At 45.1% G+C, this 24,317-nt stretch overlaps 3 protein-coding genes across 4 annotated transcripts; 1 reads left to right on the forward strand and 2 right to left on the reverse strand.

The window, feature by feature from the left end:
• Positions 1-1,537: 1,537 nt before the first annotated feature.
• LOC134430704 (histone H2A) lies at positions 1,538-2,689 on the forward strand. The gene has a single exon (XM_063178565.1). It carries the CDS (start codon positions 1,547-1,549, stop codon positions 1,946-1,948), a length of 402 nt encoding a protein of 133 aa, XP_063034635.1. The 5' UTR covers positions 1,538-1,546; the 3' UTR covers positions 1,949-2,689.
• A 69-nt stretch (positions 2,690-2,758) lies between these two features.
• HMBS (hydroxymethylbilane synthase) lies at positions 2,759-12,478 on the reverse strand. Its single transcript, XM_063178564.1, has 13 exons — positions 12,354-12,478; positions 10,720-10,792; positions 10,008-10,057; positions 9,859-9,914; positions 8,665-8,742; positions 8,283-8,360; positions 6,744-6,819; positions 5,942-6,055; positions 5,377-5,415; positions 4,389-4,508; positions 4,106-4,159; positions 3,429-3,515; positions 2,759-3,216 (listed from the first exon to the last, which is right to left on the reverse strand). Exons 2-13 carry the CDS (start codon positions 10,757-10,759, stop codon positions 3,043-3,045), a joined length of 966 nt encoding a protein of 321 aa, XP_063034634.1. The 5' UTR covers positions 10,760-10,792; positions 12,354-12,478; the 3' UTR covers positions 2,759-3,042.
• A 203-nt stretch (positions 12,479-12,681) lies between these two features.
• On the reverse strand, positions 12,682-22,901 carry VPS11 (VPS11 core subunit of CORVET and HOPS complexes). 2 transcript variants are annotated; one of them, XM_063178313.1, is made up of 16 exons: positions 22,727-22,901; positions 22,241-22,385; positions 21,914-22,049; positions 20,703-20,866; positions 20,355-20,602; positions 19,753-19,954; positions 19,327-19,478; positions 18,188-18,374; positions 17,644-17,787; positions 16,975-17,163; positions 15,900-16,061; positions 15,287-15,426; positions 14,774-14,976; positions 14,010-14,181; positions 13,673-13,895; positions 12,682-12,958 (listed from the first exon to the last, which is right to left on the reverse strand). In XM_063178313.1, exons 1-16 carry the CDS (start codon positions 22,882-22,884, stop codon positions 12,794-12,796), a joined length of 2,790 nt encoding a protein of 929 aa, XP_063034383.1. In that variant the 5' UTR covers positions 22,885-22,901; the 3' UTR covers positions 12,682-12,793. The 2 variants fall into 2 exon arrangements, with proteins under 2 accessions (XP_063034383.1, XP_063034384.1); XM_063178314.1 differs by lacking the exon at positions 22,727-22,901 and having other exon boundaries at positions 22,270-22,389.
• Between the last annotated feature and the right edge of the window lie 1,416 nt (positions 22,902-24,317).

Below are 24,317 nucleotides of genomic sequence, written 5' to 3' on the forward strand. Positions count from 1 at the left end.
GTGGTAGTGAAAGTGAAATAATGCAACAGCAGAAACAGGGATGCTGAGGTGGCTAAGAGAAGAAATTGCCAGGCCCAGTACACCAATAGATGCAAGGGCAACGGACCTCCCCACACCCAAGTCCAGCTAGTAACATTGGAATATATTACCAGAAGGCAAAAATGCCTGTGTCCAGCAGCACTGTTCAACACAGAAAACACACAGCATTCAAGTACGAATGGTATGAGTGCCTGAATCCTCTTCCTCCTCTCCAGCCAATCAGTTTGTAAGTCTGCTAATACAGTACATTCATTAACACATACACACAAACATCATGAAGTCATTCAGTACCTGGCCTTAAACAGTCTGTCCAGTAACCAGTTGCTGGATTTCCTGGCATCAGGGCGTATGAACAGAGAAATTAATCTCCCTGCTAGCTCATCTAGGAATGTGGCCTTCCAATAGGTATTTCTCAGGCAGCCACTCCATTTTTCTCAGTAAACTGGCTCAGCCCTTACCTCCAGTAAGCATCCTGCTGACCCTGATCTCTCCCGTACCTGGTCGTGGGCTCCAAAGCCCATTCTCCTACTTGCTCTGTAGTCTGGCTCCTTCGCTAGGGATCACACGCGCTTGCATTCCACCTAGCCCTGGACCCTCCTTGCATGTGCTGAAGTCTTTCCATTTGCTGGAACCACTGGCTGCTCTGATCTGTGTCCTAACATCAGTTGCTGGCACTTAGACCTCCAGAGGCACACAGCATAGACAGTCTGCTCACTCTGGGGGAAAAAAACCATACATAACATATGGGTTAAGTAAGACAGCACAGACTGCAGAGATAATTCTTACTGATCAGCAACATTTTAAAACATTACCACTTCCTTCACTTTTATTTTTCCTTCAGTGTTTCCATGGGTTTTTTTCCTCCTCATCCACTTTGACTCCTCACTCTCCTTTGGTGCTTCTCTTAATATACCCATATTAGGAACTCATATCGCACACATTCCCAGAATTCCCTGAAAAGGATCTCATGGTAGGCTTTTTCACATCCCTAACTGCTCTTCCCCCAGTGTGCTGCCCTAACGCAAATGGCCCTACAGACAGGGATGCCTCTCAGTCTGTAGGCACCCCGGGAGCCCCTCTACCTCGCTCTGGGTGAAAGCCAGGCCCAGACAAGGGACCAGGCCCAGGGACTGACTCCAGCCCTCATAAAGCACTGTGCGCCTGGCCAGGCGGCACGAAGGGCTCTGTGGGATTGGCGTCCCCCCGCAGTGGGCGGGCCGGCACCGCGCATCTCGCTGGGCCGGCGAAAGGGCCCCACCGATAACCTGGGCGTGGTTTAAATTTGGCGCCTCGCTCGCTGATTGGTCGGGCCCCGCCCAACACATTCAGAGCAAACGCGCAGGTATCACACAAGTGACCAGTCAGCAAAAAGCTTCTTTCGGCAAACGCACCAATAGCTAGGGGCGGTGGCGCTGTCCAATGAGCTGGACTCTACTTGGCGGGAGGTTATAAAAATGCCGGGCGCGCCACCTCCAGTCGTATCGGTTCAGCAGCGGAGTGAGACGCCATGTCTGGCCGTGGCAAGAGCGGCGGTAAGGCCCGTGCTAAGGCCAAGTCTCGCTCGTCCCGGGCTGGGCTGCAGTTTCCGGTGGGGCGCGTTCACCGACTGCTGCGGCGCGGGCACTACGCGGAGCGGGTGGGAGCTGGTGCGCCCGTCTATCTGGCGGCCGTGCTCGAGTACCTGACCGCTGAGATCCTGGAGCTCGCGGGCAACGCGGCACGCGACAACAAGAAGACGCGCATCATCCCCCGTCACCTGCAACTAGCGGTGCGCAACGACGAGGAGCTCAACAAGCTGTTGGGCGGCGTTACCATCGCGCAGGGCGGCGTCCTGCCCAATATTCAGGCCGTTCTGCTGCCCAAGAAGACCAGCAAGAGGGGCAGTGGGCAGCAGTCGCAGGAGTACTAGGCAGGCCGGCCCTCCCGGCCCAACTCAAAGGCCCTTTTCAGGGCCACCCCATTGCTCACCGGGAGAGCTGCGATCCGCGGAGGAGGGAAGGGGACGAGAGGCGTGGCCGGCTGTGGCAGCGGGGGGCGGGGAGGAGAGAAGCGGCCCGGGACCAGTCAAAAACTGAGCGTGAGAGCTGCTCCGTAAGGACCCGTTATTTTAACTCTTACCTACCTCTGGTACATTCAGTGGACGTTGCCTAGAAAATAAAACTATAAAACTGCATTATTTACGAAACAGCACCCCAAGACGGTGCCGTTACAGTGTTTCTGCAAGGCACTGTAATAATCAAACCCTGCTCAGAGGGTGCGGACCTAGTAGCCCAGCGCAGGAAGCGACAGTATCTGGAATTCGGGCTTCTGCTCCAGCTCCCCCTTCACCGGCAAGTCTAGCTAATTGGCTCTCATGACTTGTGCACAAACATACAAGGGAAATCAAAATGGCTGTCCGCCCCCTCATTTAATACTAGCCAATCCAGCTAGTATAGCTAATATACATACACATAGTATCTAATACTAGCCAATTGCCTAGTGTATCAGGTGCATCTACCCAATAACTCAATTTACCTTCACTAAGGCCAAGGATGAATGTAGCATCTCTGCTACTTTACTATAAGGAACATGGTGTCAGGAACCTAATGGGAGCCTTCAGTGATCCAGTGAGTGAAAAGGCCCAAATAATGCCTCCCAAAAGCACTCAGCACAGTACAGCATTTTAGTACCAGCACAGTTGTGTATCCGATTATAACCCAATGGTCACTTTGCTCCTAAATGGAACTGAACACTTAAAGGCTTTTATTTTATTTTTAATTTTTTCTTTCGGCTCTCTAGCTACAAAAGTTGTTGACAATACTTCATGGAGATGCTTAACAATTTAGAGAAATGTGGAGAGGGGTGAAAACTCTGAAGAGCAGAAACTACTCAAGTTAACTTCATATTTCAGGTTTTTTGCACCCAAACATCAGGTAAGACTGGTGTGAATGTTGAAATAAATCCCTCCAGAGGATCACGATGTAGCTGCAGAGTTGTAGCACTCCTGTTGGCAACACCGCAGGTTCAGCGGGCATCATTGAGCTGCCTTGCCACGCTAAGGATATGCTTTGCTCCCTTGCTCAGAAGTAAACTAGCTAGTTCAACACCCAGGTTCTCTGCAGCTTCCTGGGCCCGACCAGGAACGTTCTTGGCTGTGATGCCAACATGCTGCACGTCGTCATTCGGTCCGTCTTCATTCTGCAAATATAAACGCCTCAAAGTAAGGCAGCAGGAGAACAGTGGGCAAGGAATTAAGACACCCATGAAACAGGGTAAAACTGTTTGAAGAGTCAGTAACAGTGTCCTGTTACAGGTTACAAGAAACCAGACCAAATATAATCTATTTCTAAAGGCCCAGTTTTTGTCATTTAGCTTCAGGTTTGAATTTTGAAGCCACATGATTCATGTACCTGATGGGGATAACTAACACCAGTCTGCATGGTCTCCTTCAGGCTATCAGATCCGTCCAAGCTGTAGACTGCTCCTGTCAAATACAACTTGGAAAAATATACAGAATGGATTATTACCACATTAACAAACAAACAGGCAGCCAACTACCCCCTCTTTAAAAAAACCCACCCAATATACAAAGCTAAGTCCGTCATCATTGGGAAGGGCTTTTGTCATGCAGTGGGATCAGCATGAATAGCAGTACAATACAAATATAAAGAAAAGTAATCCCTGTTAGGGAAAATGTGACTTCTCAAGGAAAAGGCTGAAGTGTTTTTCTAGTTTCCCACCTCCTTAATCACATTCCACTGTATAAAAATAGGTTTGGTAGGGTCAAAAGCAATACTTTCAGACCTCAGGACAGTAGGAAATAAGCAGAGGGGTGGAGGGGGGAATCTGGTATATATTATAAGGGAATTTTCTGAAAGACAGCTTCAGTAGCCAGACCCATGGTTGTACTCCTGCTTTGGACACAAAAACAGGAGACTGTCTGCCCAAACTGGCTATACAGTATACCAGTATATATAGTATAAAAGGTATCTACCTGCTGAAATTAGCTTCAGGAAAAGATACAGAAACATGCACACACTTGGCGCTTTTCAGAAATAATCAATGAAAAATACAATGTACTCCTCACCTGGCCATCCTTCAGCAGGGTGTTGACAGCAACAGGGACGCTACATCCACCCTCCTAAAACACAAAGCAGCTGACACTGAGGCTCCTACCCAACACATTCAAAGCAGAGGCCTCTGAAAAGTTTAGGCTGCACACAACCCTGCCCATCACTCTTCTGGCCCTTTTCGATTCAGAAGTACTCTGCAGTTTTAGAGAAGTGTAACAGATTTCCCATATTATGGCATCAAGTCAACTAGCAGATCAGTATTTACTGCTGCAGGCAGAGGAATGGTGCCAGACCTACCAAATGCTTCATAAAGGCTCTCTCCGCAATGCAGCACAACAGAGTGTCTGCATCATGTAGGGCAGATACCATATTCAGTATCTCTTGGTCTTTGGCACGAACTTCCACTGCTAAGGCACCCTAGAAGAAGAAACACACAACAAAATATAATTCTTCAACTACATACATCAGCATTGATCATGAAACAGAACTCAGAGGCTCAGACCCTTTTCACTAAGGGAAAAACAATGTTCACAGAAATGAATTATGATACACTCCGCTGGGTGCAGGGTCATCCTACAGTAGCTGCTATAAACAGAGGATCAGGACTTATTCAGGCAAGTGTTAAAAGACCATGCTGCCACCTCAAACCATTCTAGAACTCTGCAGGTACTTGACAAATGCATGATCAAAATCACTTTTTCAGACTGAATGTGCAGATTTGTCACTTACAATCACTAACAGATCACCAGCTGCAGTTTAGCAAGTTTGATACTAGCTGCATAACCTCAGCCATGCAGCCAGCATGCACTAGAACAGTCCGCCCACCCAAAAACAGGAGCACTAAGAATGTGCTCCAAGACAGGTGTTTCAGCTCCACCCTGCAGGAGTCAGGACATCATGCACAAAGGAGGGAGCATCACAGACCAAAGACACTGCAGTGGCTTTGCACAGTTATCCTGATGGAGCGTCATACTGACCCTGCCAGAACCTGCCCCATATCTGCCGTGGTGCCCCGCTGTAGTAATGTGCAAATCCCGCATGGATTTACCTTTCCCATTTACTGTTTTTTCTATTACTGATAGGAACCAGCCCCTAACACACTGGGTAGAAGAGCAGACTTCCAGTCTCCTATCAAGTTGTGCCTCAAACAGTTTAACAGCCAAGAAAAGAGATCAAAGTACTTTTCTGACAACCAAGACACGAGAAGTCTTCATCACAGTTAACTACTCATATCATATTGCTGCTGGCTTTCAGTGCCCTTCAAGAAACAAAAGTTGTAAAGTACCTGTCCAACAGCATACAGACAATCTTCAGGGCCTAGGAGCTGGAAGAAAGTAAAATCAAGAGTTAATTCAAGTTGCACTATTCACAATATAGAAAACAAGAGCCAGATAGCCAGATTCCTGTCTCTAATATGAACTGATTTCATGTCAGACCAAAGAAATATCACCTCTCCCTTCCCATGCCTCAGTGTTTCCACCACAAAAGTGAGATAACGCACTTTCCATCAACTGAAGTAGAACACTTTGTGAATTAGCTAATCACTAAAATCTCAACCCTGCACACTGCTGCATTGCTAGACACAAGTGCTGTGAAGTGCTATGAGACAACTAGATTACAAACTGTTACCAAACCGTGCAAAGTTGAACATGAAAAATTTCCGCATGAAAAAAAAAGCAACCAACCAAAAAACCCAACCACTCCTTCCAAAAGTGCCTCAAATCAAAGCTAACATGGCAACGGAGTCAGGAGATTGCATGCCTATCTTGGATAGGACAATCACAAGGTCTGAAAGGCAAACAGTTGGTATTTCATCAGAGAATGGTATTTTCTGCTTTGCTGCACCTCACCTGGCCAATGCGATTTTCCCAGCCCATTCTCTTCAGCCCAGCAGCAGCCAGGATGATGGCACTGAAGTCTTCCTTCTCATCTAGCTTCTTTAAACGGGTATTTAAGTTTCCTCTCTGTAGAAGTGATTAAGCAAGCATAGAAACAGCCAGAAAACAGTCCTACAACCGAGTCTTTACAGACTGTACAGAATCCAACAGTCTCCAAATGAGAATGTCAGTACATCCTGAAAGTGTTAAATATGCACAATTGTTTCTTAAAATAGAATTCTGCCAAGTATTATGGAATATTAATTCAAGCGCTGATTCTACAAAGATACGTACACCATTGAAGTACACTATTAGCACCCAACTCCTTCTGCACTGCAAAGAACTCTGCTCCTAGGACTGAAGTAACAATGCCTTTTCTTAGCAGGTCAGCCACCCTTAACAGAATGAGTAGTCCAAACAGCATCCAGGGTTACTGGAAACCCAGCAACATTTGGTCACGTGCCTGTGACAAACACATGGAAGGCACCATCATGCAGTTTTTCAAACACTGCAAAACATACAATTCATCTCTATGCTGAACCCTCAGCTAGATCAAGGCTGGCTGCTTCTTCACAGCCTCATGAGAAGCAGAGGACAGAATGGCTACAGAGCTACATCCCCCTCAGAACAGGGTAGTGGAGAACAGCCTTTGAAGAAGGAGTTTGTTCTTCGAAGTCAAGTCGCACAAATCAGCCTCGAATCTGGATTTTACACAAAGTTGTACTTTCCTGTTTGCAGCTTTACCCAGCTCCCGCGGCTTTCCAGAAAAGGATACAATATCCCTGAATTCTAAATGAGGGAACTTCTTCTTGAGCTGAGCTGCTCTCCGAAGTGAACTGGTTCCAATCACACTGCAGGGAAAAATATACTCATTGAAATCCAGAACACTCCTAACAGTTACCTCCAGCCACATATATGACAGAAGATTCAAGGAAACAAATGGTAACCTTTTTTTTTTTGTAGTTGAAATGAAGATCAAAAAAACAGTCAATGATTTGTATCTCCTTAGAAGAAAGAAAACCACTCTGTGAAGTTTAGCACAAAGCACGTCTGAAGCAACTCCCAAGGAGGCAATTTACATGATATGCTTCTGATGAGCAGTCCCTAGCCACTGTCAAGGACTGATGAAACATCATTAAAAGACAATATTTTTCACAGAAAAAAGACTCCACTGCTCCAAAATGAACCAGACAAAGCCAGACAACTAAGTGACGAAGTGACTAAAATAGAGGAACTTCATCAAAGAGAGAAATGCATTAAGCAGAGGACCTTTGAGTATATAACTGGAAACCACAGAAAACTGCAAGTGTGGGCATTTCCTTTCTCGAGATATATGCTGTTCACTTCTTTTCATAGAATCATATTATATGCTGATTTGGAAGGAATCCATCAGGATCACTGAGTTCCCACTCCTAGCCCTGTGCAGCACACCCCAAGAATCCCACCATGTGCCCAAGAGAGTTGTCCAAATACTCTGTGACCTCTGTCAGGCTTGGCGCTGTGACCACTTCCCTGAGGAACCTGTCCCAGTGTTGAACCATTCTCTGGGTGATGAACCTTTTCTCAATATTCAACCTAAACCTCCCCTGATTCAGCTTCATGCGGTTTCTTTGAGTCCTGTCTCTGGTCATGAGACTGAAGAAATCAGTATGTGCCCTTCTGCTTCTTCCTTCTGGAAACCTGAAACCTAAGCCAGATGTGATTTTCCTGCTATCCAAATGCACAGAAACACAAGTCTTTGTGTCATGGCTAGTTTATTTCTTTCACTTTCATATATAAAAAAGTATCTTTCCAATAGATACCTTAATCTGAGTAATTTCACTTATCTGTCTCAGACAAAGGATTCCAATAATCTCTACTGAAAGACAGGTCATTAAAAATGGAGAAACCACAAGAAAGTGATGCCAAAAACAACGAAGAAATCAGAAGAGGCTGAGTGAGAACTGAAGCACAGTTCAGGTCCATGAAAGCCAAAATTCTGCACCAGACAGCCTGTCTGCCTTGTATGCATTCCCTAGCAGTAAGCGGAACACCAAGGAGCGGGAATTCACTCGAGAGATCATGGCAAGAAAGGTGCTAATTTGAGAAAGCATTGCCACTAAAGGGTGGCTTGAGAGATGAACCTCACTCCTGTGAGACAGTGTTACTTTTTCTAGTAAGTGGGTCCAAGTTAATGTCTGTGGAATGCTCACAAAAGGCAGTGTAAAAACCACTACAGGATAAAGCAATGAGCTGACTGACTTGCCAATGGAAAATATCAACCAACTGACCCCTTCTATTTTTACACCTGTGTTCCCCTTCTTCTCCCACTCACCTCTTTTCAGGAAGGAGACTCAGTGTTTTTCCGCAGTTTTTGGGATGAAAGACAACAGCGTCAAGTGGATTTTCCCTTCTGCAAAATAATGCAAGTGCAGAATGCCTGACACATCATTTAAGGGAAGGCTGGTAAGGTCAACCGTTCTGCTATCATTTCCTGGAAGAACTACCTCTGGCTCCAAAATACTTCATCATCACTGTACAAGCAAGAATTTTCAGCACACCTGCCAGCTAAGGAACACTAGGGCAGCCCTAGAGTTCCACTAGAGCTTCCACCGGTTTGGAGACCAACCACAGGACCTACACTGCCTTTGCTCTCCTTTACCAACACTATAAAATGCAAGACTCTCAAGAGAATGAAGTCTCATGTCCACACTTACTTGCAGACAGCACCGATCGTAAAGCCAGGAGGAAGAGAAGTTGGCAGGTCCTTCAGGGAGTGAACCACAAGGTCAACCCTAAAAATCAGATGACAGTAATCAGAGAACAGATGGTGGAGCTCATGTGGGGATCTACCAGTGGCCTTCAGGTCACCTACAGAAAAGTTTGAACCTACTCTGGGAATTAATTTGGAGAAGGGAAAAGAATTTCAGGATTCCATAGCCAGGATTACTATACAGTTTTTGTGTTACTCCTAAAAGGCTACTTCACCTTTCTCTGTCTCTCTTTTCCCCTTAGCCAGTGACAAAAGACACCTAAACAATCCAATTGAATGAGGGGAAGACCCTGGAGATGTTTACACAGAGACACTGTACCAAAATGCATCAGTATGTGGCTTGGCATCATGTGTCAAACTTTAAGTAACAACAAGCCAAACTACAGGCAACCTGTTTTGTCACACAGGAACCGAGCACAATTGTAAACACTTGAGTCTCCAATAGCTTTTCACCAACTTCACTGAAAATGCAGTATGATGTAACTATGTGGCAGAGATGCAGAAGAATACCTTTGTTTTTAAACATGCTTTAACTAAGGCACCACTGAAACCCTCCTCAGAATATTGAAAAGAAAGAGAGATTAAATAACAACAAAACTCCCCCAACACTTCAAACTCATGAAACCAGCACTAGTCTCTCTTTGCTCAGGCATCAGAAGCAAGGTTTTTTGTAGAGACAAGGTGCACAGAACACAGCACAATTTGCCCATGTCAAATTCTCCTGCCCATTTAGCTTGCATAAGTTAATAAATTTTAACATTTATAGGATGACAATAAATCTGTTTTGCAATACATTATCACCAGTAAGAAAAGTATTTTTTAAAAAATATATTCATAAGTATTAATCATATGAGATCACATCCTCCCTGTGTATTACAGCATGTAATACACAAATAACAGAAGAAAACCTAACTGGGGCAGACCAAGTGACACAATAGCTCCACTTCAAAATACATGGCCTGAGCCCAGCGTAGAGAGAAAAAGAGGCAGGGAAAAATCCTTTTGACTTATCAAAGAATTACTTTTTTCAGCCTGAGAGGTACCAGGACTGAAGGAAAGTAGATCACCTATGCAGCAAGCCAAATATTTCCAAAGAGCACCAAATGCTAAGGAGAAAGACAAAACAGTAAGTCCTTACTCATTTCTTTCAAGTGCATTTTCCAACTCCTTGGTGAAGAGGCTCTTCTCTCCAATCTACACATAAATGGGAAAACATAAATCACAAAAGAAGCAACAGCCAATATAACATAAATACAATTAGTTCTTGAATAAAGGAAAATCCTTTACCTTGGAAAGTGCTGTATCCAAGATCTTGTCCCCAGTTGTTGACATGGCCACTGCTCAGAGACAGTACAGGTAAAATGTGAGGCTTGATAAAAGCACTGGGCTTAGGCTGAAAATATCTATGCAGAATGCCACGGGCAGTCACACACTACAGTGTGAACACTGACTCAAGCTCAATACAAGAGCAGCTCACTTCTAGAAGTATATTGCACTTAAGACAAGTGAAATTGAGACTTTCACTGCTCTCAAAAACAGAAGCAAGGTGAAAGAGGGCAGGTTTGGGGAAGAGCTGACCCAGTGGAAACTGCCATGGTCTGTCTCTGGAGTGCAAGTGAACACATGTAATGCAGCTCCCTTCAGTGCATGGCTGAGCTCCTGTTATTACTGCTGAAAGCCTTGAACCCCAGACCAGAAAACGCCCCTAATGCTCAGGAGGGCGCAGCCAAAACAATACAAAGTTTGCAAATGTAGCAACACAACACCATATCCATCGCATACTCAGCACTTAAATCATCAAGGACTTATGAAATCCAGCTATCTCCCCTAGAAGAAACAAGCAGCAGCAGTTGCCCAGCCACACAACTGAACTGAATTCAGATGGCACTCTCAGATAAATTTAGACAGACCTCCTCCTCCTGACTCTTGCACACAAAGATAACCCGCTGGCTCCTGCTCCTTGCCATCTACCACAGGGCAACATCCAAAAAAAACTTACCAATCTCAAAGTGGAGGTCAGGGTATAGCTCACGGAGCATCGTAACTACACTATCTGTCTGAATCCGGGCCAGCTACAAGGAAGCAGAAAACAAAGTCCTAAAGAAAGAGCACATTGTCCATACAGTAGCTAAGGAGGTTTTGCCACTCTCCCACAGCCAAGCATGCATGACCAGTGCATTCTCTCTAAATCAAAAGCATTAGAAATAGGTTGCCTCAAGTTAAATCGCTCATAGGTACAAACTCCTTGAACTGTGTGAACTCCTATCATTACCAGAACACTTCACTGAAGAACTTATTTTATTGACTACAGTGCCACAACAACATCTCCCCATCTCCAGCATTACTGTGGTGCAACCACTGATGAAACACTGCAATAAATGTATCGAGTTAGTGAGAGTGATTACAACAGAAACTTACAGATCACAATTCTCATGCTTTCACTTCTTGGTTTCACCTGTGTGGAACACAACTGCTAAATGATGACCGCTCATCAACAGGTGGGCAGAAAATGTATATAAAACCATTATTCTGTTGCTCCGCAATGAGAGAACAAGTCATATTGCACACTGGACTGTGGTTGAGGTTAGGGTTAAAGCCTCCCGCTTTCTCTAAGAGTATGAATTTTACCAATACTGCAAGCTTTGGGAGAAGCCAGTAGGATTTCACTGAGCTGGCGGAAAAATCCACAGTTAGTGTCAAATATAAGTTACTTATCCTCTATAAGAACAAAGACCTAGTTAGAGTTTCTACAAACACACACACACACACAAAATTAACAGCTTACATCATCATGTACAGCAAGAAACAAATCTCAAAGCAGTAAACTGCATGAAGAACATTCCATTGCACAAGAAAACCAGGAGCAAGTAAAATACAATCATTAGTGTATCATGTTTCTGCACATGCAAGCGGCAGCTGACTCAATCAACTACAGATGAGTTTCAGCTTTTCTCCCACCGAAGGGCTCAAGACCCTGTGGTCATTAACGTCCTTCTCAGGACTGCAGTTCCCTACAAGTGCAATGAATGTGTGTAGCTGCTTCCCTTTGTAAAGTGCCCCAAAAGCCTCAGGTTATTACACGAGATAGTATATATACACGGCTATCTCTCTTGTCCTGATGTCTACGTAAAATGCCTTTGTGACAGCACGGAATTCTTCCTAGAACGTGCTACCAAAAGGAACGAGATTATCTCAGTGCAAAGGCCTGAGGGTCGCTTATCTCTTTGCGAGGCTGCTCCTCCCTACTGTAGCCCGCTGGCAACAGATACCTTCTCTATCTCTGGACACGTCCCTTCCCTGGCCTTTGAGCGGGCTGCAAGCATCAGTTATTGGGGTGTTTTCCCTACAAGAGCTGCACAGACTTTGCAAGTTGGTCCCAGCCAGATCCGGGAGAGACCCGCGCCGTCGCCCCCGGCCCGTGCACCACGACAGTGCTAACAGAGCTGATCGTCTCTAGGTTCCGAAGGAAGGGCTTTCCAAACTTCTTCCCGGAATTCCACAGCAGGAGTGGAAACACGCGAACTCAGGAAGCTGAGGCTGCTCCTCAGCCCCGAGAAGCACGCAGACCCCGCGACGCCCGCAGGGTGCCCCGGCGGCGGGCACTCCCCGCACCGCAATCCTGCCGCTGCCTACCTGGCTCCGGCGGGTGCCCACGCGGATCGCTCTACCATCCACGCCGTTCTCTTCCCGCGGCAGCAACGCGCCGGCGCCCGCTCCGTCGGCCCCCCCGCCAGACTCCGCTCGCCCCAGGCCCAAGGCGGCCGCCCCTGGCTCCGCCATGACCTCCGGCCCTCGGCGCCGCGCAGCCCCGCCCCCTCCCCCCACGTGACCGGTGGCCTCGCCCCCGCAGCCCTACCACGTGAACAGCCCCGCCCCTGCCCGCCCAGAGGCCCCGCCCCTCTCCCCGCGCGCCCGGAGCGCCGCCCGGCCGGGCCGGTCACTGAGGGCCGCGCTGCGGCACTGTCCGGCCACGCTGCTTTATTGGGAGCCAAGGCGGGAAGCCAAATACAGGGGCCCGAGGACACAGGGGGGACCCCGTACAACACGAGAGGGCGTGCGGACAGGGCCTGGAGTCAGGTACTGCGCTTGGTGTGGATAAGCAGCTCCCGCTGCAGGCCAGCCTCGATCGTTGTAGCAGTCTTTCCCGAGGGCAAGTCCGTGATCAGGGTGAGCTTATTGAAGACGCCGCGACCAAAGTAGTCAGCAACGACCGAGAAGCCATCATTTGAACACTTGAGCTGCCAGACAGAAAGCAGCAGCATCAGCAAAAGCCTTCAGAGCATCTTGCTTCTAGCCTCCTTCCTTTCTCCCTCTGCATTTAGAAGCCTCTGGTTTAGTGGACTGTTGGACAGGGCAGCTCTTTGCTCAGTCCATGCAAGGGCTGGGTGTAGCACAAGAACCTGCTAGATTTTCTGATGCTGGCCATTCCAGCTCCTGTTTCAGTGCCACTTCTGAGCCATGCACCGAGGTAATGAGCAACTGAATTAAGCAGGAAGGTGAGTGCCTCAACTGCTCTAGCTCCCACGTGTGTTAACATTTTCCAGCTAATGTCCCATTCTTACACTCAACACTTAATTAATCCTTGGGGAATACAAGGTAGATGCCACAGTTTGGTGCTGTCCCCATTCCAATTCACACTGTTCTTCTTTCTTTCTCCCTAATTAGTTCTATACAACTTGTTGACCAGCTGTCACACTGACCAATAGGTCTCGAGGGTCAGGTGAGGACAGATTCTCTCTTTCACCTTCACAGAGCCAACAATGACTCTTTGTGCCCTTTACACAATGCAGTCACCCTAGGGTCTAATGCCTCATTATCCAGTTAACATAACCTTGTTTAAAAAATACTCTCAAGCCTTACCTGTCTCTACCAGCCTCCATTTACATGTCTATAAATGAATCTAAACTCTATTTATTTCAACTTGGTAAGATAGACAATATAAGTTAGCCTACCTGATGCTGAAACTGGTCATGCAGATCTCTCTTCTGCTCCTGGGCTCGGATCATGTCCATCACTTTGCGATTTTCTGGCATGCAAGTAGGACATTCTGAATCACTCTCAGAGTAGCTTTCAAAGCAGTGCTGGTGAAAAGAATGACCGCACAGGAAGTGGACTGAAGGGAGCTCCAATGCACTGGTGCAAATGCTACACTTGGTCTTCTGAAAAATCTTGGGACTGAGTGACAAGATGGAGAAGTGTGAGAAAGACAAACTACACTTCACCTTACTAAAAGAAAACAGCAGTTCTGTCCTTGAATAGGACTAGACAAGACAGCACACATTCCTGCACCTTGCTTTTAGCTCTTCAATTTCCAGACGGATCCTCATAGTTTCTTCTCGGTATTTCTGAATTCTCTGCTCATCCTGCTCTATCTGGCGGCTTTGCTTCTGCAGCTTGTTGACAAGATAATCCTTAATCACAGACAGGGTGGCTGTGGAGTTATGAGCCAGCGTCTGCACAACTGAGAGCAACTGAGATGTTAGTTTAAACACAAGCACAAAAACTGCAGCTATGCTTGTACTGCCAGGGCAGACTGCTTTCCTGGGACAGGCCACTTACAGGCAAAGACAGCTGGCATTCTCATGGAATTGGAAGAGCTCACTTAAAGATTCTCTTTCAATTTGATCTCTTCCAGAAATGGGTGACTGGGAGCATGTCGGGATAACTCAGACCAAAAGGGACAAAGGAAGGATATAGTAGTGGATTGGATTTTAGTTCTCCACCAAGGCTCAACAGGAGCACACCCTGCACTCAACAGGTGCACACCCTGCACTGCCCCACACTGACAGACAGAAATCATGTATGAGACATCTCACTGACACTGTAGATCTTTCTCCCTAACTAAGGAGCTGTGACTGACATTGTTTTTCCCTATGGAGCTTATTACTTCAAATGGTAGGCTCCAATTTAATTGATTCTTCTAATGTCTGAGCTACAGAAAGCACTACAAACAAGTGTGGTTTGGAGTCTTTCGTGGTTTGTTTTTCTGGTTTTTGCTTGGGTTGGGGTTATATGGCAGAGGAGGCTGAGGGTTGAATGTCATATGTCATTACCAAGCAGCGGAGGCATAAGATTCTTGTTCTCTATGTGTTTCAGCACTGCAGCAATATACTCTTTGCAGTTCTCCTCCTTCCGTGCAAAGTAGCTAAGAGCCTGTTCCCAGAGACAAGCCTCTTGGTCGCCATACAACTCGCACACCTCAATCACCTTCTTGTACTGCTCATTCTGCATGTGGTAGTGCATGATCTGTTGGAAACTATGGGAGAAAGACTCATCAGCTGCAACAATCCATCTTGCCCTTTGAGGTTTTACAGGGACCTCAGCTTTTCATCCAGCCACGCAATCCCCAGACTCACACAGAAGCCAAAGACAAGTCTTTTTTTCACTCTATGTAACTGCCTTGCTTCAACAGTGAGGTATTTCTGCAGAGTAATCATCTACCATGCCCATCTTGAGATGCTAAAGAGGTCACTACCATTAATGGTACAGACATTTATGGTTCAGAAATCGCTGCAGTGGGGGCAAGAGGGGAAGGACGAGACTCTAAAGACAAGAGTAACACTCACAGTTTGCCTTGCTCATAGAGGTAGAGAACACCATCCTTGAAATTGTGCATCTGACATAAGACCAAGGCCTTATCAAAGACTGTTTTGAACCTTCCGCTCTTCAGGAGGGTGAGGGCTTCATTGTGCAACTTCTCCTTGATCTACAAAGAAGGGGGAGAGGTCAAGAAGAGGAACCCAGGCACACCCACATACACACTATTTTGCACTATGACCTGACAATTTGGAGCTCTTTCATGCAGGTCAGTTTTGGCACTTGCTCTTTAAACCTTTTAAGCAAGCAGGACATGATTTTCTTTGCCCAAACAGCCAACATCCTCACAGATCCAGGCAAGCAAGTAAAGATACTTTTGTGGGCAAGCCAGCTGCTTAGAGGCTGTATTGTCTGGAATCTGTCCTTAAATGACATACAAACAAAACAAGTTCAGCCGTCCTGAAGGGAATAGTCTCCCAGATAAAAGGCTGCTTTCCCATTTCTGTGCTATTTGTCCAGCACAGCATATGTATTGCCTCATGTTGTCAATGCCCAGCTGGAAAGGGCATTGCAGGAATGCAAATATGACTCACAGACACCAAATCTTTCCCCTCAAAACACAATGCTGGAGGGAGCTCAAACCTGCTCATCTTGCTCATGTGCCCAGTTCTGCAGTCGAAGTTCCAGTAAAGTGTCATAGACACCCTGTGGAGAGTCAGCCTGCACCTCAGTCATGTGCTCCAGAAAAGCTTTCAGTTCTCGGGAATTGTTTGCAAAGACTGGGATGAACTCCTCTGAATTAGCCTGTAAAACAGTCAGAAAAAGACAAGCACCCACATCAGTCTAAGCCACACTGGTGCTTCCTTCCTTCCATGAGAAATGTTTGTTTCCAGAGTCTCAGACAGGACAGATACAGCACAATACAGGATGCTGACAACACCAAGGATCAATCCTGAGCAATAACTTTAAGAGGTCCTCTGCCTCTAGGACTACCAGTACATCAGAATGGGGCTTCTCATGGAATCATTGAATAGTTTCAGTGTGAAGGGAACTTTAAAGGTCATCTAGTCCAATACCCCTGCAAAGAGCTGAGACATCTTCCATTTCACCAAGTTGCTCAGGTCCACATCCAACCTGATCTGAGTGTTTCCAGGGATGGGGCCATCTACCAGTTCTCTGGGCAACCTGTTTCACCAACCTCTTTATAAAAAATTCCTTCCTACTATCTAGTCTAAATCTGCTCTCTTTTACTTTAAAATTATTACCTCTTGTAGCATTAGAACAGGCCCTGTAAAAAAGTTTGTCCTCATCTTTCCTATAAATTAAGTACTGAAAGGCTGCAATGAGGTCTCCCTGAAGCCTTCCCTTATCCAGACTGGGCAACCCCAGCTCACTCAGCCTTTCTTCAGAGCAGGTGTGTTCCATCCCTCTGACCATTTTTATAGCCCTCCTCTGGACCCACTCCAAAAGGTCCATGTCTCTTCTGTGCTAAGGGTTCCAGAGCTAGACACAATATTCCGGGTGGGGTCTCATCTGAGCAGAGTTTATTAAGTTATAATTCTCAGAGTTTATTAAGTTATTATTAAGTTATAATTCTTCAGAGTTTATTAAGTATAATTATACTTAAAACATCAGGATGGCAACACAAGGTATGCAGAAGCACTCACTGCAAAGTTACTACTGGAGAGCAACAACTCTCAGTCAACACAAACCCTACCTTTTTTCCTTCTAGCATCCCAGGGCCTTCATTACCTCCTGAGGGACGGTAATCAGTGCAAAGGATCTTCAGCAATTCAGTGGTCTTCTTAGGAACATGGTGCATCAGGATTTTACCATATCGCTTCATGTTACTCTCTGCCTGTTCAAAGGGCAGTTTTCCAATGTAGTGCAAAGCCTCTTGGTAGTTCTGTGAAGACAGACAACAAAACAATCACAGGACACTGGCCTCTGCTCTCTACTTTGATCTTAGGACAGAAAGCATTGAAGACATGCTGTGAGTATGCCACAAATCCCATTTGCTCTGAATTATCACCTAGTTCACCATTCCTGCTCATTTTCCTCCTCAGGGAGAAAGACTGGATACAGCCTGGGGGAAACATTTAGATGAATCCCCAACTAAGTACTCTTCTTACAGTTCTCTTCTTAAAGGGCACTGTAAAAAGCCACATCAGAAAGAAAACAAGGTCTTCTGATTTCCCCATCTAGTCTAACACACAAGCAAAAGCAGAAAGGCAACACACCAACAGCAACAAGTATTGTTGCTGCTGTTCTCATCAGTGTGCTATCCTCAGCAAAGAGGTCAGTGAAATTATATTCTCACTAAAGAGGAGGCTAGGGAATTGGTATTCTCCCCAGTAAGAACACATGCGCAGTTATGTCTCCTCACCTTGATGTCCTCTAACTGGATTTTGAGGTACCATTCATGATGCTCATGCTTCTCTGCCAGGTACACAGCATGGGAGTAGTAGCCAGCTTGGCGAAGTACCTTGATAGCCGTTTCCACATCAAAGTGGACCTCACTCTCACTCGTCTCCAAGAACAAAAGCAAAGAGATGGTCCCTCAGAAAAATTCTAACAGTCCAGAAGCAGTAATCATTTATGTCAGAGGAGGAAAACATGAGCAGGGACAATCATGCAAGAGATTGTACCTCTCATGCAAGAGAAAAATCCCCCATGCAGAAAGGAAGGAGTCTAACCACTTCTCATTTGCTTGCCAGTTGCACTGACAGAAGGCAGATGGCAAACCAACCAAACTGAGAAAGTAAGCAAGAGCTTGGAAATAAAGGAGCAAAGACCAGGGTACTGAGTGGTAAATTCATTATTCTCTCTCTTGACAGTCACAGAGGAGGAAATTTACAATTTCACCACAACTCCTTTTTACTTATTATGATGACATAAAAATGTAGCATGATTCCATGTCTACCCAATACCTTAATGAACTCTTCCAGTTTGGAGCTGTCTTTGAGTTTGGTATAGCAATTCAGCAGAAGTGTAGTGTGGTCTGCATTGGCCAGGGACTGCAGATGGAGCATCTGTAGATAAGCAGTAAGGTTGTGGATACGCTGAGCATCCAGGAATTTCCGAATAACATAAGATGGTTCTAGCTTCCCTATAGTTCTGTGAGGGGAAGAGTTACAAGATATTGTATACTCATGAAATCAAAATAAATGGAGAAATTAACAACAGAACACAGAGAAACCTTAACTTCAGCAGGTACTAACCCTCTTGGGACTACTCAGCTATGCATCAGAAGCAACAACTAGTTATGGTGTAAGACCACCCAACTGCACACACACTGATACAAAGGCCTTGATCGGGACAACCATGACAGCATACAAGGAGTTAATCTTCCCTTAAAGGTGGCAGTGAGAAGACAGATTAGGCTCTGAGCACAGCAAACTGGAACAAAAGCTACATTTTCCTTCATTTCAGTCACATAACTCAAAGTCAGCTTTAAATGCTCATGCTCTAAACATAGAGCAGTTTAGTCACAGTTACTGTGACAGTTAAAGCAAGTCAAGGTAAAAAGATGTGCTGACTCTCACTGAATGTCAGGGACCCCGGAGCATCAGCTCTACAATAATTTACCACTTTGTGGCATTTTAAAAACTGAACATTAAGTTTTCAGTAAGCCCCAAAACAAGGCTGCTCTGAGTTCTAGTTTTAAAAAACTCAAGATGTTTTAAAACTGACATTAAACTATTTGAGTACTTTCCAAGAAGACTGCCAAAAATGGTCAAATTCCATCATCTATCTTGCACAGTGATCCCTTCTTTATAATGATAGGCCCCACTAGGCCCCACTCCATCCCAGTAGGCCTACATTATTCATGTTAAAATATGATCAAAGGGAAGAACTTTATCCTAAGTTGTACAAAGAGATTTTCAAGCAACTTGTTCAAAGACTTTTAGTCTCACTGACATCTTTCTCTGTATGGGTAGAATTTTCTCCTCAAGTCATACTTTTTTTTGTTTTGGACTGTTTTAATTCCTGTGCTGAAACAGAAATCAAGGCCTATGATGCTGCTACCTGTACTACAACATCACAGCTCCATAGGATCCCCACCTACCGAATATACTGCTGAATGGCTCCATCATGGTTTCCCTTGTTATAGAGATGATCACCATACTGACGGAAAATCTCTGACAAACCATCGCTGTCCAAGTGGTGGCTCTTGGCCAGGTTAATGGCCATTTCAAATAAGTTCTTTCTGAACAGCATCTGTTAAATACATGGTAAGAGCAGTACAAGAGAAATACCACCCCATCAAACAAGTTCAAACACACGTGGAAAACAAGTTGTTTCTTCATCTTAGTGCATACGTGCGCTTGGGCCTTTACATACCAATTGTCTTATAACACTGGCTATACTGAAAAGCTATTCGGTCACTTGTTATGTAATTCACTTACCTGAATGGTTCAATTTTTCAGTCTACAGAGCCAGTACAATCTTACAGACATAAGGCAGAGACTAACAAGAAAACAAATTTACATGCCTCGAGTTTGGTTTGTGTATCCTTCTCCTGAAGTACATGGATCTTCCCATCTCTGGTCAGTACATAGAGAGATCCCCACTCTGCCAAGACATCCACTATGTCATCAAAGATTGAGCTGTATGCAATGAATTTGTTGCACAAGTCATAGATATTCAGGACTTGTTTGTCTGAATTCTGTGCCTCATTCCCAGCAAATTCTGACCTGGAGAGCGGAATAAACTTTTAGAAAAAAAGAAGAACATAACCTGAAATCTTGATACCTTTTCAAACTAGGGATGTATAGAAAGCAAGACAAACAGAGTTCATTAGAGCAATTAAACTAAGTGGATCCTGAGGGAAACCACCATGTATTTATACACAAATTCCATCATCCTGTTACACTGAGAAATTCATAGGACTGGAAAAAATTCCCCTCATTCAGCACATTTAACTGTGCTACTCTCATAATGGAAATTAATCAATATATGGGTCAGGATGAACCTCAACATCCAACAGAGTGGCAATCTGCCCCCAAGAGCACAGTTTCACAGGGAAGAAGGAGAAGGAGAAAAAGCATGAAGCTGCATGAGCAAAAAGAACTTATCTGTTTCAAGGAGCCCTACTTTGGGGAAGTCTTTCGGTCCTTGGAGACAATGATGAGGTACCCCCGATACCAGTGAACAATCAGCTTTTGTCCCTCGAAGGCAAAGCAGGGGCCACGTTCGTCTGGTTGGTAAAGGTACACACATTCATTTCCTGCCACAATGAACTGGAGATCCTGGGAGGGGTCACTGAGAGATGAACAGCGCAATCCACAACCATGAGTGTCCAGCTCCAGGTGAGGATAGTCTTTCACTGAAAGCATATAAGACTACAGAGGAAACTCGAGGGTTTGGAGATCACTCTGAACTAGACTCTGAAACCAAGAGAATTTGCCAGTCAGAATAACATTTTTTCAACTAGCTTCTCACCTGGATATTCTCTGTGGTCACCACAAACAGATGTGTTGTTTTGCCAGACTGTCGAAAAGCGAGGCCGGTAACGGGGTAACTGCCTTCATGTAGGATCTGGGTCTTACTATGACGATCTCGAGTGATGTCTCCTTTAGTAAGTACAACACTCCCATCTGCAAAACCTGGTGAAGCAGACAGACTAAACTATTACTTATACAACACACCTGAAATTTTATCCAGCATAAGTTAGGGAAGCTTCAGTCAGCAACAAACCATGCTCACTATCATGGTATAAAGCAATGGAATTGCCACAGGTTCTCATGTCAAGTCAGTCTTTGCCAAATCACTTCCCACTGCTCCAGTTACAGTTCAGAGCTGCCACACAACTGCACATAGGATAGCACTGATCAGCAAGGGTTAACTTGCTTTCCACACATAAACTTCACATGCAGATTAATTTTGTTTGTCTGTATTTTGTTTTACAAATGGCCTTCCCATACTGCAACTACAACTATAATTTCAAGTTCCTTGCTTATTCAAAATATCCTACACACTGTAAAAAGGACCAGAGGGAGATTTTTCTAGAGTAAAACACACAGTTTTCATCGCTTGCCAACAGCCCCAGTCTTGTAAGTTTTTCCAGGCTTGAAAGCCACCGTACACACAGGGAAAGCTTTTTTGATTTCACTGTAGGGACCAAGTCAGCTGAGAGCACTTGTAATCTCACAACATTACCGCTGTTATTCTGTCAGAAGAGTTAAGCAAGAAACCTTAGCAAGGAACAGTCAAATCCAAAATGGGAAATTTGCTTTTTTTCTTTGAAAAAAGGTTTGTATAACAAGCTTGAAAAAGTATCTCTGTAACATTAGGTATCACAAGACTTGCATTTTTTCCTGTACCAACAGAAGCTAAATTTAGTACTAAGTTCAATAAATACGTAGCCTTACCAACTGGCAGGGAAAAGAGGACATCAACTAAAAACACATGCTTCTAAGTATCAAAGTTATTAGTTTAAAATATACACTTAGGCTAAATTTACGCATTTAGCTCTTGAGCTCTACGGTAGCACAAGATACACAGTATCTCTGTGAGGATAATGTAACAATGGAGTGAGAAAAAAGATCATCAGGATCTTCTATGGTGGTTTTTGTATTTTCTATTCATGCTCACTACCTCTCAGTAAGGACTGTAATATTTTCCCTAAGCTATTATAGTTCAGCTTTACTTACCGATAGCCATGAAATTAAGATTCTCGTGGACAGTTAGACAGGATACAACCGTGGGCTTGTTACCTGGTATTGCTGGAAAAATTCGTGTGCAAAGAGGGTTACCACCATCTCGTTTCTCCAGGTTCCAGACTTTCACCTACAAACAACGATGATCTGGCATAAGCAAAACATGGGGTATTAGTAGGCCATGACCTGGCATCAAAACGTTATAGGACCCAGAATGAAGAAGCTACTCAGGGTGAGAAAGGGCTACTGAGATGATCACAATAGTCTTTAAGAAAGAACCGTATTACAAATGTGATTTCCTCTCTTCGTCATTTAACTTACCAAAGGATTTATACCCTCCTCATCCTCACCAATAGAAACCAGGATACTGTGCTGCTTCAGCTGGTACAGATGTGTCACCCTTAGCTTGTAAGCTTGGAAACTGCTGAGTTGAAGGGAGCGAGGCAAAAACCAAATCTGACCTTCCATATTTAGATCACAGTTAAGGCATATAAGGGGACAAAAAAAAAAAAAAAAAAAAAAAAAAGAAAGCCCCACACCTCCAATCGTACAAGAATCTGCATGCCTTTTGCGGACTCCTGGTAGAGTTACAGCAAATACTTCTGCAGAGCAACCCCGGAGCACCAACACATCCAGCGGCGCTTTGGGGTTTTTGTTTAAACAAAGCACAGCCGACAGCGGAAAGCTGCCGCATTCCCAAGGCCGGAGCACCCTCCGGCCCGCGGTAGACAGCGCCCAGGACTCGCCTGCCACGCAGCCTCGGCTAGACCGAGCGCCGCGCAGGCCACAGCCCCGGCCCCGCAAAGGATATCTCCGAACACGAGGCTTCCCCGGCCCGAGTCGCAGACCGCGATGCCCGGGGGCAGCGCAAAAGGCTTCGCACCGGCTCCATCCGGCCCCGAGGGCTCCCTCACCGTCTCTCTGTCGAAAAAGACGAACCGGCGCCACTGCAGGTAGGCAGCCATGTTGGGGCCGGCCCCGCGCGCCCGCCCCTCACGTGACCTGAGTCTCCGCCCCTCGGGTGGCGCACGCGCGGGCGGGGCAGCTGCCGTGCCAAGACATTTAAAGACTGAATTTTGGACATACATACTGGAAAAAAATCCCAGAGGAATTTAAAAGTCAGAACGGTGTCAGAAACCTTAAATGAGTAATTTTACAGTAATATTTTTGCATTACAGTATAGAATATATAATCTTTACAATTTGCCTCTCTCCAACGGGAAATAAATAATAGTATATACAAAATAACTGTTTATACAATTAATAGTATATACAAAAAGGCTTGACCTTTAAATGTGGACAAAAACTAATGAAATCTGGATATTTGCTGTGAGCTCAGCAATATGATTAATTATCTGTGTTATCACAGATTAAACTTCTTGGCTTAACAAAAGCAATACAGTAAATATATTAAAAATAAAGCTATACCTTTGAATACATGTGTAAGTTAGTTGAATACATGTGTAATGTAATCCCAGCAAATCAGAACACATTCGGCATTTATGTACTTACGCAGTATTTCATTTCATTGCAACTGTGCGTATTTACTGCTCCAGTGCCCCAGGCACTGCTCAAAGTGGGACCTTGTTTGCAATCTGAAATACTTAAGTTACCATTATGGTAAATTCCGTACGAATCTTTTGTTAAATTGTTTAACTTAAGCTATCAATTAAGTGCTGTTAGGTTTGCTGGTAAACCTTTATGCATAAACCACTGGTGAAGTCCAGGGCCTAGCTGAGCAGGGGGGAAGTTGACTCAACTTCCCACTTATCCATTCCTATCCTTACTTTTCTGGCCCTTCTCCCCCAGCATCCATGCAGATAATTTTGGGGTGATTTTGGTTTTAGATTGGGTGTAGCCTGCTTTTACCCTGTGTGCTTTGAACTTTGCCCTGCTTTCACTTTTACATTAAACCTGCTTTTGCCAACTCCTTTGCTGGTGATTTTTAAAGCATCTTTAAAAGACTCTTTCCAACCACCAGAACCACAGCACACACAATGTCTTCTGCAGCACAAACAGACAGCAAGGCAGAAGTCAGGATGACTCAATGAAAGACATGAGGACACAGCCCCAGCAGGATCTGCAGTGGTCCTCTGGTCCCTTGCAGAAATTCTCATTGTCAAAGAAGCAGCTAACTTGGCACTGCAACCAGATGCCATGCGGAGTCTTCTAGTCTTGAGACAAGACTGTGGAGCATTCAACCCTGGAAAAAACAGCTGCCATGTGGAGGGTCTGTGCAGAAAAAGGATGTCCTCTCGTGGACATAGCTCATTTTATTGTGAGCCTCCTTTTCTTGAGGCTTCTCTCCACAGGTTGTTGCATCCAATGCAGACCATGAGTCTCTATAAGGACACCAGCATGTTTTCCACTCAGCAGTTAAATGAAAAAAACAGAACAAA

The sequence above is a fragment of the Melospiza melodia genome, chromosome 29, assembly GCF_035770615.1.
Source record: "Melospiza melodia melodia isolate bMelMel2 chromosome 29, bMelMel2.pri, whole genome shotgun sequence".
Classification (NCBI taxonomy): domain Eukaryota; kingdom Metazoa; phylum Chordata; class Aves; order Passeriformes; family Passerellidae; genus Melospiza; species Melospiza melodia.